This window comes from Phocoena sinus, chromosome 17, assembly GCF_008692025.1.
Source record: "Phocoena sinus isolate mPhoSin1 chromosome 17, mPhoSin1.pri, whole genome shotgun sequence".
NCBI classification, from domain to species: domain Eukaryota; kingdom Metazoa; phylum Chordata; class Mammalia; order Artiodactyla; family Phocoenidae; genus Phocoena; species Phocoena sinus.
This window is the reverse complement of record NC_045779.1, coordinates 17,277,566-17,294,237: the sequence shown is the minus strand read 5'-3', so window position 1 is coordinate 17,294,237 and position 16,672 is coordinate 17,277,566. Positions and strand designations below refer to the sequence as shown.

Below are 16,672 nucleotides of genomic sequence, written 5' to 3'. Positions count from 1 at the left end.
TGGGCACAGTACAAGTTTTTCTTAGACAACAGTTCTTTCAATGCTGGTTGCACAATAAGGCTATAAAGCTTTAAAAAAATTCCACTTCTCAAGCTCTATCCCAGAACAATTGTCACAGTACAGCCTAGTTTTCTTTTTTCAGTTTTTATTTTTTTAATAAAGCTTCATGGTTTTAAAAGTATGCAGTGAAAGTAAAAACAGTTACTCTAGGGTATTTATCTAGAAGTGGAATTGCTGGAATGCATGCTTACTGATTTTGTTAAAATGCTCTCCAAAACTTAAGTACCAATTTACCCTTCTGAGAGGAAGGTATGGCACTTTTATCATTTCTCCACATTTTGAGCCAACTGTTGGTATGCTAAGACATTTTTTTTTTTTTTTTTTTTTTTCTGTACTCGGGCCTCTCACTGTTGTGGCCTCTCCCGTTGTGGAGCACAGTCTCCGGACGCGCAGGCTCAGCGGCCATGGCTCACGGGCCCAGCCGCTCCGCGGCATGTGGGATCTTCCCGGACCGGGGCATGAACCCGTGTCCCCTGCATTGGCAGGCAGACTCTCAACCACTGCGCCACCAGGGAAGCCCTAAGACATTTTTAATCATTGCCAATCAGAAGTATTGCTATTTCAATATATTACTTGGTATTAACCTGATTACGAATATTAGTGAGGTTAACACTTTCTCTCTTAGGCTTACTGGCCATAAAGTTTCCTCTTCTGTGATGTACAAGTAGAGTGGAATTTTCAGTAGTCTCACAGTACTAAGGCAAAAAAGTAAGGGCAGGGAACCCAATAAACATACCAGGCTTCCAGCTGAAATCTCAGGAGGGTTACACCGTAGGAACAGGGGCAAATTAGAGATAGAATAAGCCTTACTAAAGGCTCAGTCCTTCAGTGAATTAAGGTGATTCCCTCTCCCCCAAACCACCATGTGAAAAGGTACTCAACTTCATTAATCATCAAAGAAACAGAAATTAAAACCCAATGCGATAGCACTACATATTTGCCTGAATGACTATAACGAAAACCACATATAAGGTCTGTGAAGCAACTGGAACTCTCCCACACTACTGCAGGAATTGATAATAACTACTTTGGAAAATTCTGGCAGTATCTACTAAAACTGAGTATGTGCATATCCTACAACTCACCAGTTCTATTCCTAAGTATATACCCAATAGAAACACATATATTTTTTCTACAAAAGACATGTAAAGGAATGTAATGGACAAAATACGGAAATAACTCAAATGTCCATCCACAGTAGAATGGATAAATTGTAGTATATTCCTACAGTGAAGCAATGAGAATGAACAAAACGATTGTTATAAGCAACACCATGTATCTCTCTTACAAATATAAACTTGCTATATGATTCCGTTATATAAAGTTCAGAAATAAGAAAGACTAATCTTGGATGTTACAAGTCAGGATAGCGGTTACCCTTGAGAAGGTGGTTGGGATGGTGCCTGGAGGGTGCTGGTGATGTTCTGTTTCTTGATCTAGGAGGTCACCACACAAGTGTGTTCCTTTTGTGAAAATACACCTACTTATACACTTATGATACATGGACTCTACTAAAGGTATGCTATTGTTCAATAAAGAGTTCACTAAAAACTGTATAAAACTACATTTCTTTGAATAAGCTTAATTTGCTCTCATAACTTTGTTTTTAATACTGAAAAATTAACTTCTATTGACCTTAACATTACACATACACACAAAAACTAGTGATAACATAAGAAACCTCCAGAAAAATAAGCAAGCTATAATGCATTTCCCTACACCTGCACTGCTCAATATGGTAGCCACTAGCCACACAAGGCTACTCAGCCCTTGAAAGGCGTAAGCCTGAATTTTGCCTTAAGTATAAAATACACCCTAGATTTCAAAGACTTATACAGTTGTACCTTGGTATCCACATGGGATTGGCTCCAGGACTCCCCTCGGGTACCAAAATCCAAGGATGCTCAAGTCCCTTATATAAAATGGTGTAGTATTTGCATATAACCTACACATTTCCTCACATATACTTTAAATCATATCTAGATAACCTATAATACCTAATACAATGTAAATGCTATGTAAACAGTTGCCAGTGTGTGACAAATTCAAGTTTTGCTTTTTGAAACTTTCTGGAATTTTTTCCCCCTTAATATTTTCAATCTGCAGTTGGTTGAATCCCCAGATATGGAACCCAGGATACAGAGGGCTGACGGTACAAAAAAGGGAGTGCAAAATATCTCACCAATACTTTTTACATTGATTGTTAAAAAGAATAACGTTTTTGGATATACTGGGTTAAAATAAAGTGTTACTAAAATTAGTTTTACTTGTTTCTTTTTACTTTTTTAATGTGGCTACTAGAAATTTTTTTTTTTTTTTTTTTTGCGGTACGCGGGCCTCTCGCTGTTGTGGCCTCTCCCGTTGCGGAGCACAGGCTCTGGACGCGCAGGCTCAGCAGCCATGGCTCACGGACCCAGCCGCTCCGCGGCATGTGGGATCTTCCCGGACTGGGGCACGAACCCGCATCCCCTGCATCGGCAGGTGGACTCTCAACCACTGCACCACCAGGGAAGCCAGGCTACTAGAAAATTTAAAATCACATACGGGACTGGCATTATATTTCTGTTGGACTATACTGTTTAAAAGAGAAAACGTTTCTTTTCTCCTCCAATGTTCTTTCAATTTTCCTTATTTCATATAAACGGCTCCAAACTTCTGATTCTAATTTAAATAATTACCGTATAAGAATTTGGGTCACCAAATATTCTTTCAAAGACTTCTTCTGCTTCCTTAAAATTTCCATTTTCCATGCAAACAGCTATAGCCTAAAAGACAGGATGACAAATACAAACCTTAGACTGCTTTTTAAAATATCTAATTGTTGTTTAATATTGAAATAACTCAGGTAAGTCTAAACTACTTCATTTAAAATATTCTTATGTAGCTTAATAATTTTGATTTGATAAATGATATTAAAGGCAAGAATTAATAAATAAGTCAGGAGCTACATTATATATATTGAGGACCCACCTAAACAGTCATTTTGAGCAAAAGGGAAGAGAGAGAAGGGGTAGATGGATGGTGTTTGTGATGATTAGGATATATAAAAGTTGCTACTTAGGACCCCAGGAAAATCTCTAATAGAAACTCAGGAAGCCAGATGCTTTTGAATAATCATTTTATAAACTGGCCTTTTTTGATACCACATGTGGTAAGATATAGGACCACCATTACCATCTGGGTAGGTTTGTAAACTTGGGAAAGCTATTTAACCTCTTGGTGCCTCCATTTCTTTACACCAATGTAAAATGGTGAAAATAATAGTACCTATTTCACAGGGCAGTTGTGAGGATTAAAGAGTTATATATAAAAGTGCATAGAACAGTATCTGGCAAACAGTAAGCAATGTATTATTACACGTTTGCTATGTATTTTATGTAACCCATTCAACTTTACTGGTATATTTAGCAAAGGCCTGCTTCCCCTAGAACTCCAAAAGATTGGGATAACATGACAAATCCCTTTGCCCTGGGTTGAAATTCTTAAAAGCAGCAGTCATTTTTCTGCCGATTCTCTTCAGGTCTTAATTCTAATTGACAGTCACCACACCGTCAATAATTAATTCCTGAAAAGGTGGGACACCACCTGGATTTTCTCCTACCCAACCATGAAAATTTTTTTAAAAACTAGGAAAAGTTTATTTAACTATGAAATTCCTGAGTACATACTTTGCCTGTAAACAAAACATTTTCCCTGCTATTATATCTTTGAATGACTTTCTTTGGTTTCTCACTCTTTAATAGGCTACTCCTACTAAAATTTTCTCTACGTAGTTAAAATTTTACATTCTCTTAATCGCAAAAACCCATTCATTTCTTATTATTTGATAATCTTTAGGGACTTCTCTAGTGGTCCAGTGGTTAAGACTCTGCGTGTCCACTGCAGGGGGAGTGGGTTCAATCCCTGGTCAGGGAACTAAGATCCCGCATGCCATGTGGTGTGGGCAAAAAAAATATTTAAAAAAAATAAAAATAAAAGGTAATCTTTAAATGGGAGAGCATAAACCACTGGCTTTTGAAAGTTGTTTAGTAATCTTTCAATAGATTTGGCATATTTTCCAACGTGGGGGCAATATGCACTTAGGTAGAAAACATTAAGTCCCAACTCTTAGTCCTCATGTCAAGACAATAAATCATAGATCAAACTTCTAAAGAGAATGATTATATTATATTTTACTACAGGTTTACCATCCAACTTCTATTAGGTGGCTCTTAGTTTCTTTAGATGTTGTTTTTATTTTCTAGCAAAATAATAATAATAAACACAAAGTAACACTCATACCTGAATTTTAATTAAATTCTGTATTTCTTCATGAAGCTTGTCATGTTCCTTTTCAATTGACGCCCAAATCATCAGGGCTGATTCCAAGGGTGTAATTTGTTCATCACTTTCAAACTGTGCATCTTTTAAAACCAAAATAAAAATAAGTAACTTAGAAAGCCATGAAGAAGTTTACTTTGTTAATTTTTTTATAAATTCATTTCTTTAAACATTGACTGAGTGTATACTATGTGCCAGGCACTGCTCTCATATATACCAGTTTAGGGAAGATTTTTCAAGTTAATTTCCTCATTAAAATCAACTTAAAAAAATAAAAAACAGAAAAGGCTATATATGAGTTCACAAAACATCTGAAGATTTTCTCTACTAAAATACTGATTTTAAGACCTGAAATAAATTATATTTTATATAAGGTGTCACAATAACAGAATTCTTAAATGGTTTGTAAGTCTAACTGCAGTATAACACACTTCATTGAGATAGAGCATGAAATTAGTTTATTGTAAAATCTGATTTTCGCATATACTACTTTAAATCCTTGTTATATATTTTGTAGATATTTGAAACAGGATCAATCAAGAACTTATCTCTCTACCAACATTACTCCAATCACCAAAGCTTAAAAACCTAAGGAGTGACTTCCCTGGTGGCGCAGCAGTGGTTAAGAATCAGCCTGCCAACGCAGGGGACACGGGTTCAAGCCCTGATCTGGGAAGATCCCACATGCCACGGAGCAACTAAGCCTGTGCACAACTACTGAGCCTGTGCTCTAGAGCCTGCAAGCCACAACTACTGAGTCCACGCGCCACAACTACTGAGCCTACGTGCCACACTACTGAAGCCCACGCGCCTAGAGCCTGAGCCCTGCAATGAGAAGCCCACACGCCACAACGAAGAGTAGCCCCCGCTCGCCGCAACTAGAGAAAGCCCGCGCACAGCAACGAAGACCCAACGCAGCCAAAATAAATAAATAAATTTATTTTAAAAAAACAAAAAAAAATGTAAGGAGTAACCGTTTTACTCCTTCCTCTTTCTCATCACCATATACCATCTGTTGCGATATTGTATAGTGGTTTTTAAAACTTTGGAGTTTATTACAGACTCTATCATGTACTACCTGTGTGGTGTTGAAAAAGTTATTTTGCCTTTCTAAGCCTCAGTTTCCTCACCTATAAAATGCTATAAATATGGGCTTCCCTGGTGGCGCAGTGGTTGAGAGTCCGCCTGCCGATGCAGGGTACACGGGTTCGCGCCCCAGTCCGGGAAGATCCCACGTGCCGCAGAGCGGCTGGGCCCATGAGCCATGACCACTGAGCCTGCGCGTCCGGAGCCTGTGCTCGCAACGGGAGAGGCCACAACAGTGAGAGGCCCGCATACCGCAAACAAAACAAAACAAAACAAAAAATGCTGTAAATAAATACTATGTGAATATTTAATGACATAATATTTGTACTACTGTTAAACTTTCTTAAAATAGAATTTATCAGCTTATTCTTATCAAAGACTCACAGTGGCTGGTAACTACTTAGCAAATTACACACAAACATCTCCATTTGAAATTCAGGGTCATGTGTAGTTGAAAATCCAATACATAAACTAAAATTAAGTTTTAAATGCTGCCTCTCTTGAAATATAGTGATTCTTGATCACTGACCACAGCCTATTATATCTAAGATGCACCCTGGTGAATTTCAAGATTAAACCATGGGGTCACACACAAAACGGGGATTTTTTTTGCACCCTTGTTTTGAGAGAAAAAGTTGTTGGAAGGGAAAATAAGAATATAATGAACAACTGCTATATGTGAAGCCCAGCCAGGCACTTCTAGAACATTCTGTCACATTTAATTTACCAGACAGCTCTGTGAACCATGTTAGCTTATGGTCTACATCGGCCCATTTTCTTCCTCTGCCACCAGCCCAGCCAGCCTACCTACCTACCGTCTTCCGCACGTCTGCTTTGTCTCTAGCCCTAATCCACTGACTGTCCGGGTCCAACTCACCCCCACAACACAGCACACCACATGAGCCAGAGCTGGATGCGTGTGGGCTCCCAGAGCGGTCCTAATTGGGTGGGAATTCCTGCCACCCAGTCTGTTTATAAGTGAACAGTTCCATGCGATTACGGCCCACCACTGGAGACTGTCAGGAAAGCATTTTGTAAATTGTAAAACCCAATATAAATATGGAATTATTTGCATCAAAAGGTCCTTTACAACCTGGAAGAAATGGACAAATTCTTAGAAATGCACAAGGTGCCAAGACTGAATAAGGAAGAAATAGAAAATATGAACAGACCAATCACAAGCACTGAAATTGAAACTGTGATTAAAAATCTTCCAACAAACAAAAGCCCAGGACCAGATGGCTTCACAGGCGAATTCTATCAAACATTTAGAGAAAAGCTAACACCTATCCTTCTCAAACACTTCCAAAATATAGCAGGGGGAGGAACACCCCCAAACTCATTCTACGAGGCCACCATCACCCTGATACCAAAACCAGACAAGGACAGCACAAAGAAAGAAAACTACAGGCCAATATCACTGATGAACATAGATGCAAAAATCCTCAACAAAATACTAGCAAACAGAATCCAACAGCACATTAAAAGGATCATCACACACCATGATCAAGTGGGGTTTATTCCAGGAATGCAAGGATTCTTCAATATACGCAAATCAATCAACGTGATACACCATATTAACAAACCGAAGGAGAAAAACCATATGATCATCTCAAAAGATGCAGAGAAAAATTTAGACAAAATTCAACACCATTTATGATAAAAACCCTGCAGAAAGCAGGCATAGAGGGAACTTTCCTCAACATAATAAAGGCCATATATGACAAACCCACAGCCAACATCGTCCTCAATGGTGAAAAACTGAAAGCATTCCCACTAAGATCAGGAACAAGACAAGGTTGCCCACTCTCACCACTCTTATTCAACATAGTTTTGGAAGTTTTAGCCACAGCAATCAGAGAAGAAAAGGAAATAAAAGGAATCCAAATCAGAAAAGAAGAAGTAAAGCTGTCACTGTTTGCAGATGACATGATACTATACATAGAGAATCCTAAAGGTGCTACCAGAAAACTACTAGAGCTAATCAATGAATTTGGTAAAGTAGCAGGATACAAAATTAATGCACAGAAATCTCTCACATTCCTATACACTAATGATGAAAAATCTGAAAGTGAAATCAAGAAAACACTCCCATTTACCACTGCAGCAAAAAGAATAAAATATCTAGAAATAAACCTACCTAAGGAGACAAAAGACCTGTATGCAGAAAATTATAAGACACTGATGAAAGAAATTAAAGATGATACAAATAGATGGAGAGATATACCATGTTCTTGGATTGGAAGAATCAATATTGTGAAAATGACTCTACTACCCAAAGCAATCTACAGATTCAATGCAATCCCTATCAAACTACCACTGGCATTTTTCACAGAACTAGAACAAAAAATTTCACAATTTGTATGGAAACACAAAAGACCCCGAATAGCCAAAGCAATCTTGAGAACGAAAAACAGAGCTGGAGGAATCAGGCTCCCTGACTTCAGACTATACTACAAAGCTACAGTAATCAAGACAGTATGGTACTGGCACAAAAACAGAAAGACAGATCAATGGAACAGGATAGAAAGCCCAGAGATAAACCCACACACATATGGTCACCTTATCTTTGATAAAGGAGGCAGGAATGTACAGTGGAGAAAGGACAGCCTCTTCAATAAGTGGTGCTGGGAAAACTGGACAGGTACATGTAAAAGTATGAGATGAGATCACTCCCTAACACCATACACAAAAATAAGCTCAAAATGGATTAAAGACCTAAATGTAAGGCCAGAAACTATCAAACTCTTAGAGGAAAACATAGGCAGAACACTCTATGACATAAATCACAGCAAGATCCTTTTTGACCCACCTCCTAGAGAAATGGAAATAAAAACAAAAATAAACAAATGGGACCTACTGAAACTTCAAAGCTTTTACACAGCAAAGGAAACCATAAACAAGACCAAAAGACAACCCTCAGAATGGGAGAAAATATTTGCAAATGAAACAACTGACAAAGGATTAATCTCCAAAATTTATAAGCAGCTCATGCAGCTCAATAACAAAAAAACAAACAACCCAATCCAAAAATGGGCAGAAGACCTAAACAGACATTTCTCCAAAGAAGATATACAGACTGCCAACAAACACATGAAAGAATGCTCAACATCATTAATCATTAGAGAAATGCAAATCAAAACTACAATGAGATATCATCTCACACCAGTCAGAATGGCCATCAGCAAAAAATCCAGAAACAATAAATGCTGGAGAGGGTGTGGAGAAAAGGGAACACTCTTGCACTGCTGGTGGGAATGTGAATTGGTACAGCCACTATGGAGAACAGTATGGAGGTTCCTTAAAAACTACAAATAGAACTACCATATGACCTGGCAATCCCACTACTGGGCATATACCCTGAGAAAACCATAATTCAAAAAGAGTCATGTACCAAAATGTTCATCGCAGCTCTATTTACAATAGCCAGGAGACGGAAACAACCTAAGTGTCCATCATCAGATGAATGGATAAAGAAGATGTGGCACATGTATACAATGGAATATTACTCAGCCATAAAAAGAAACGAAATTGAGCTATCTGTAATGAGGTGGATGGACCTAGGGTCTGTCATACAGAGTGAAGTAAGTCAGAAAGAGAAAGACAAATACCGTATGCTAACGCATATATATGGAATTTAAGAAAAAAAAATGTCATGAAGAACCTAGGGGTAAGACAGGAATAAAGACACATACCTACTAGAGAATGGACTTGAGGTTATGGGGAGGGGGAAGGGTAAGCTGTGACAAAGTGAGAGAGTGGCATGGACATATATATACTACCAAATGTAAAACAGCTAGCTATTGGGAAGCAGCCGTATAGCACAGGGAGATCAGCTCGGTGCTTTGTGACCACCTAGAGGGGTGGGATAGGGAGGGTGGGAGGGAGGGAGACGCAAGAGGGAAGAGATATGGGAACATAGGTATATGTACAACTGATTCACTTTGTTATAAAGCAGAAACTAATACACCATTGTAAAGCAATTATACTCCAATAAAGATGTAAAAAAAAAAAAAACAAAAGGTCCTTTAAATAACCATGCTGTAAATATTAGCCATTACTGATAAACTGAACCCGGCCTGGCCATTACAACCTAAAATAAACTATGAGGGCCTTCCCTGGTGGCGCAGTGGTTGAGAATCTGCCTGCCAATGCAGGGGACACGGGTTCGAGCCCCCGTCTGGGAAGATCCCACATGCCGCGGAGCAACTAGGCCCGTGAGCCACAATTACAGAGCCTGCGCGTCTGGAGCCTGTGCTCCACAACAAGAGAGGCCACGATAGTGAGAGGCCCGCGCACCGCGATGAAGAGTGGCCCCCACTTACCGCAACTAGAGAAAGCCCTGGCACAGAAATGAAGACCCAACACAGACATAAATAAATAAATAAATAAAATTAAAAAGAAAAAAAAAAAGAATGATCCATGCTTTAAAAAATAAAAATAAATAAACTATGAGGACAAGGGAGAGAGAGAATTATAGTTATAAAATCATTTTCCCTTATTAAGTAAGTGCTAAAATCAAGCTCAAATAAGAGGTTTCAAATATCATTGTTGCCAGTTAGAAAAAGAGTATGCATGATAGCAATAGGAGTCACCACAAAGTTACCATAGCCCCATTCAGTGACATCTTTAAGACAGAGTACACATGGGCTTCCCTGGTGGCGCAGTGGTTGAGAGTCCGCCTGCCAATGCAGGGGACACGGGTTCCTGCCCCGTTCTGGGAAGATCCCACATGCCGCGGAGCGGCTGGGCCCGTGAGCCATGGCCGCTGAGCCTGCGCGTCCAGAGCCTGTGCTCCGCAACAGGAGAGGCCACAACAGTGAGAGGCCCGCGTACCGCAAAAAAAAAAAGACAAGAGTACACGGAGCATGGTCCCCCAACAGCAACATGAGAATCACCTGGGAACTTAATAGAAATGTAAACTCCAGGGCCCCTCACTCACCCTACTGAATCAGAAACTCATGATGGAGAAGGGGACTCACCATTCTGTTCCTTAACAAGTTCTCTTAATAATTCGGAAGCAAGCTAAAATTTGAGAACCATCACTCTAGAAGATAGGGATTATATTTCCTTTACTAGCTTTAAATATGTCTGTGTACAGATGTACATGCCAAATACACGTGAGCAAACTCTCAAAAACAAAGGACTACTCCCATGTTTCTTCTCATTGTCTCCCCTTTAGACATAGATTGAAATATGTCCAATATAAGATAAAAACATATTTACCAAGGGTTTTTCCAGCTGCAATTCTTGTCAAAAATTGACATATGTATATAGTTCTCAGTTGATAAGCTGTTAGACTGGACAATCCATGAATAATAGCTGAAAGTGAAGAAAGTGAATCTTATTAAAACATCAAAACAAAACTCCAAACTTGACCCATCAGTGCCTCTGCGTGGTTTGCGGAGAAATAAGTTACAAATATCACCCAAAGATTATCATAAATTTAGAGTGTACGCTTTATTTATAGACAATTTTTAGGAAATCAGAACAAAAAAGAATAACAATGAAGACTTTTCCTTCAAAATAAAACTGATGTTTCACAGGCAGAATAATAAATCTTGAAAACTACGTACTTTCACAGGTAGCAGTCTAAACTAAATGAAAAGGGAGATTTAGATCCAAACTGTAAAATGTGTCAAATCATTACCTAGAATCTTACTTTATACCTTAAAATGCCTAATATTATAGGAAATATATTATTTCTGTCAAGGTTTCAGTTAAGCGAGAGTCTGTTCAGTTTACGAAGCTTTATTTTAAAAACATTTATTAATGTTAATCTCCCCAATATTTGAACACCCACCCAGATGTTATGCTAGGTAGTAAGTATATACAACACTGAGTAAACCATAATCCTGGTTTTCACTGAATTTACCATGTAGCAATAAAAGACAAAGATTAAATTAACCAGCAAACAAAAAAACAGTCCTGCAGCTGCTAAGCAGATGAAACAAGCAAATACATTTATTTGTATTTATTTCCTCAATTTTAATATGCCATAACCTTATGCTACACCAGAGATTATCTGGACCAAATATAGTCATAATATAATTAAATAGGATTCAAAAAGAGCACAACATTTATATAAAATTTAAACACAACTTATTCAACATGGACTGAACATCTACTGCTGGCCAGTGGTAGGGACTGATGTCTGAATAATAAGATAGCCAGTCCCTGCTCCTCAGAAGGTTTTAGTCTCAGAAGGCAGGAATTAAACAAAAAATTATGCAAAAGACTAATTCAAATTTTAATGTGTCATAAAGGGTAAGTATGGTATAGGAGCAAAACAGAAGACCTATTCTAGGGAAGAAAGTCAGATCCTTTGTGTCTTCACTTCCCTCCATATTTAGTCTATGTATGCAATAACTACAGATACCCTACATACCACTGTCCTTCTGCTCTTTGTACCTGTTAGGCATAAAACAAAACAAAAACAATGAAAACCTACCCTGGTTGAACCTGGCTATCTGCTTTTTCCTCACCTGCAACCAAACACTACATTAGGGAGGATCTAATGACCAGCAACAGTAACAACTATATTTAAGCACTTAACTATAATACCAGGCACTACTCTAAGCACTTAGCAGTGGTTCTCAACTAGGGGTGATTTTGTCCCCTAGGAGACATTTGGCAATGTCTGGAGACAATTTTTTTTTTTTTTTTTTTTTTTTTTTGCGGTACGCGGGCCTCTCACCGTTGTGGCCTCTCCTGTTGCGGAGCACAGGCTCCGGACGCACAGGCTCCGCGGCCATGGCTCACGGGCCCAGCCGCTCCGCGGCATGTGGGATCTTCCCGGACCGGGGCACGAACCCGTGCCCCTGAATCGGCAGGCGGACTCCCAACCACTGCGCCACCAGAGAAGCCCCTGGAGCTAATTTTGATTGTCACGAGTGGGAGGGGTGCTACTGGCACCTAGTGGCTGAGGTCAAGGATCCTACAATGCACGGGAGAACCTCCACCTCATTCCCCCTCCACCCTCACGCATACACAGAATAAAGAATCACGTGGTGCAAAATGTCCACAGGCTGAGGCTGGGAAACCTTGCTTTATACATATCGGTTCATCTGCTTCTCTCAACAGCCCTTTGAGGTAGATGCCGTTATTACTACCATTTTACAGATGAGGAGATTGTAGTACCACGGGAACTGGTGGTACCAAGTCATTGTTTCAAGTCTTATGGCTATAAACCAGCAGAGCCCGGAATCAAACTCAGACAATTTACTATGGAGCCCATGCTCTTAATTACAATTCTACACTGCTTCCCACGGTGGAGACAGGTTAGGAATATCAGTCTGGAAAAGGCATTATCTGAGATAAGTGAGGTGGGAGAATAATTCTGAGTTGGAATGAAAGAGCTAAGAATTTTCTAGGAAGCATCAGAGTTGTATATGTTTACAATCTTGAAAAGTGTAGTAAAATGAAATTCTATAAGAGATAAAAGGGAGTCCTTTTAGTCAAAAATGGAATACCGAGACAATATTATGTTCACAGTTTGCATATCTGTTTTAGCAATGCAACCTGAAAAAGTTTACTCTTTCTGGGTTTCTGTGCCTTTAACCTTCAAATAATGGAGGTGACCTAGATTACTCCTTGGGTCTTGGGCTAGAACCTTACAAGGTCCTTTTTTTTTTTTTTTAAAATAAACTTTACTTTTTAGAATGGTTTTAAATATACATAATGTAGTGAAGAAAGATAGTAAAGAGGTCCCATATACCCTCCACCCAGTTTACCCTGTTATTAGCATCTTGCATTAATTAGTATTCCATGTTACATTAATTAACCAATATTGATACATTAGTAAATAAAGTCCATGCTTTATTCAGATTTCCTTAGTGTTTACTTAATGTCCTTTTTCTGCTGCAAGATCCCAACCAGGGCACCACATAACATTTAGTCATCATGTCTCTTTGGGCATCTCTTGGCTGTAACAGTTTCTCAGACGTTCCCTGGTTTTGATGACCTTGACAATTTTGAGGTATTTTGTACAATGTACCTCTCTATTGGGATTTGTCTGATATTCTTCTCATGATTAGACTAGAGTTATGGGGTTTGGGGAGGAGGGTCACAGAAGTAAAGTTCCATTTTCATCACACTGTATCAAGCGTACATGCTACTAGCTATCACTGCTGACGCTGACCTTGATTACCTAGGTGGGCCAGTGTCTGTCAGCTTTCTCTACTTTCTCCCCCTTTGTATCCTGTGCTCTTCGCAGCCCACACTTAAGGAGTGGGGAGTTACGCTCCACCTCCTTGAGGACAGAGTAGCTACACGAATTACCTGGAATTCTTCTGCGTCGGAGATTTGTCTCTTCTTCCATTTGTATATTTATTCCACCATTTATTTACATCAGTATGAACTTTATGGATATTTATTTTATATGTTGGGTTATAATCCAACACTACAGTTGACCTTTGAACAATGCCAGGGTTAGGGGCGCTGACCCTCTGAGCAGTTGAAAATCCCAGTGTCGGCTCTCTGTATTCCCAGTTTAACCAACCACAGATTGCATAGTACTGTCTTATTTACTACTGAGAAAAAAATTGGCTTGTAAGTGGACAGGTGCAGTTCACACCTGTGTTGTTTAAGGGTCAACTGTATTTTCTTGCTCGAGTTATTTCAGCTTTGGCCATTGGGAGCCCTTGCGGTTGGCTCCCGTGTCCCTTTGTACTACTCCCATAATTGTGGGATTTTTTTGTTTCTTTGGGGGTTTTGTTTTGCTTTGTTTTTAGCATTTTACCTTCTGTTACAAGATGCTCCAGGCTCAACTTGTATATTTCCTGTCCCAGTCCCAGAATCAGGCCATTTCTCTGAAGAATGGTATTGGAAACCAAGACGTGAGTGCTGAGTGTACCCCTTGCTGCTAGGGTTACATTGCTTCTACACCCTTTCATCTGACAGAACAAGGAAATATATGAGTATATCCTAACCTGTGTCTATATATGTATAATATGCATTGATATTTCTATATGTTATAAACAGGAGCTCATACTGATATTTCCAATTCAAATTCATTAACACATAGATAATTTTAGCCTCCTCCCCAAAGAGGCCTTTATAATAATTCGAATTATTAAATGAACTGGCTTCATTCCAGGATTTAACTTCCTAATTAATGTTAATTAACCATGGCTCTAGTGTTATCTGTGACACGGAGGAAAGCTTCTTGAATTGGAAGATAAGGCACGCGTCTGGAACAACCCTTTAACCTATCAATGCTTTAGGTTGTTTTAACTAGTTCACTCCTCTATAAACTGAGATTACTTGCCTAACTCACGGGATAACCGTGAAGCTGAAATGTACCAATACGGTTTTCTGAGGTATTTGATTTCCTACTAAATAGTATCTTGGGGTTGCGTTCGGCTGCAATAAGTTGACGGCCAACTCATATAAATACCAGAGCATCTTTCTGTTATCATTCAAAAAGCCAGCTAGCCTTCTCTAGGCGTCAAGGTCTCTGTCCATCGCTTACAGGCTGTCTTGTGTAGGCGGTCGATTTCATTGTCAGTTACTTTTATTCTGAAGCCTATACGGAGCCAGCGGGCTAAACCAGGTTTAGATAGCTCCCGAAGTAACAGAAAACACTGATGCCTAGGACACAGTGACTTGTTAAATAAATGCCATTACAGGAGTATCTCTGCCGAAAAAAGCAAGAAACACAAGCGCCACAGGCGACAAAAGGAACTGGACACTGGATTCGGTGCAGTTTTGTTCATTTTATCTCACTTAACCCTCTTTCAACTCTAATGAATCTGAGCAAAACTGAGGAGCTGAAAGGAGGCGGATGCGGGATTGGAACCAACGATCAACTCTGAGCTGGGGGCCCTCCGCTCGGGCGCCGCAGCAGCCCGATCCCCGACCCCCTGGAGGACAGCGCCGCAAACCTGGCCTCGGCAGCCCGCCGCGGTCCCCGCCCCCGGCCCGGGCGCGCCCCGCACTCACCCTCGGCGCTGTCGCGGGTGCGGTGGAAGTCGTCCGAGCGGCCGTCACGGAAGGCCCGGCAAAGAGACAGGCAGAGGAAATCGAGCATCCAGCCGGCAGCTACCGCCTCGGCCTCAGCCACCAGGCCCGCGTCCTCCTCCTCCTCAGGGGCCAACTGCATCTGGCACTCGAGCAGTTCCTGGCACTCAAACTGCTCCTGATCATCTCTCGCCGTTTCCGCCATCCGCTCCTCCAGGGAACCTGCATCCTCCCCATCCGCAAGCCCTCGCGGGCTCGGAGCCGCTGAGGCGGTGTTCTCCGCCATATTACATCTCTCGCACTGCTTCTGTCTTTTCCTGCGCGGAGCGACGATTGGCTCGCGCCGCGCGGGGCGGAGCCTCGGAGGGTCTCTTCCGCCCGCGGGAAACCACCAATCACACACCACCGGGATGGGTGAGCGGCTCGAACCTGGCTTCTGATTGGCCGAAATCTGCTCCCGCCTCTGGATGTTGAATTCCCCGCCACCCAAGGGTGCAGTTTTGTTGGTAAACTAGACAAGTTCTGGCTGGATGCGGAGAGAGAACAGGAGGTCGGGGAGCGGGGGACTGCTTTATTCTCGTGCTAAAATGCAACACTGACTACAACAACAACACGGTTAGTTAAAATGGAAAAACATTTTACCCTCAGTGTGCTTCAAAAATGAGATAGGTGATTAAAACTTGTCACTATTTTCCGAGCGTAACACTTTAGATCCTGGTATTCACTTAACAGTTACTGTGCGATCACGAACCAAAACTCTTCCAACAGACTTAGACCCGTGCTTCTCCAACCTTAAGGGGCATCAAAATAAGCCCCTAGGCTTGTTAAAAACACGAATTGCCGGCCTCCACCCCCAGAGTTTTTGTTCTGTAGATCTGGCTTGGGATCCTTGAATTTGCAAGTGATAAGTTCGCAGGTCAGTGATACTGAGGCTGCTTGTCTGGAGACCAAATTTTCCGAATTATCGCTCTAGGAAGAGTATATTATTATGGGAATGAATTTTATTCAGGGCCTGAAATAGACTATAGCATTCAGCTTTACAACAATAAGTGAATACTTATTTTGAATTTTCAGACTTACCTTTGAGCACAAGAGGGCGTTGGGGGAAGGGGGTCTGGTTATGTTCTATTTCTCTATGTGGGTGATAGTTACATCAGTGTGGTCCTTTATGAAAATTCATTGAACATGATCTATGCACTTTTCAGTATATGGGTTATAACTGAATAAAAAGTTTCTTTTAAAAACC

The 16,672-nt window shown here is 40.5% G+C and overlaps 1 protein-coding gene across 4 annotated transcripts in view; it reads right to left on the bottom strand.

The window, feature by feature from the left end:
• The window catches only part of TERF1 (telomeric repeat binding factor 1), a 38,789-nt gene extending 23,052 nt beyond the window's left edge, over positions 1 to 15,737 (bottom strand). For 2 of the 4 annotated variants that reach the window (XM_032609932.1, XM_032609936.1), the window contains exons 1-4: positions 15,409 to 15,730; positions 10,693 to 10,788; positions 4,342 to 4,463; positions 2,739 to 2,825 (exon numbers count right to left, since the gene is read on the bottom strand). In XM_032609932.1, the coding sequence (XP_032465823.1) occupies positions 2,739 to 2,825; positions 4,342 to 4,463; positions 10,693 to 10,788; positions 15,409 to 15,712 (609 nt within the window). In that variant the 5' untranslated portion in view covers positions 15,713 to 15,730. Of the gene's footprint in view, positions 1 to 2,738; positions 2,826 to 4,341; positions 4,464 to 10,692; positions 10,789 to 15,408 lie in introns of all 4 variants that reach the window. The other 2 variants (XM_032609934.1, XM_032609935.1) reach the window with 2 other exon arrangements.
• Positions 15,738 to 16,672: the final 935 nt, after the last annotated feature.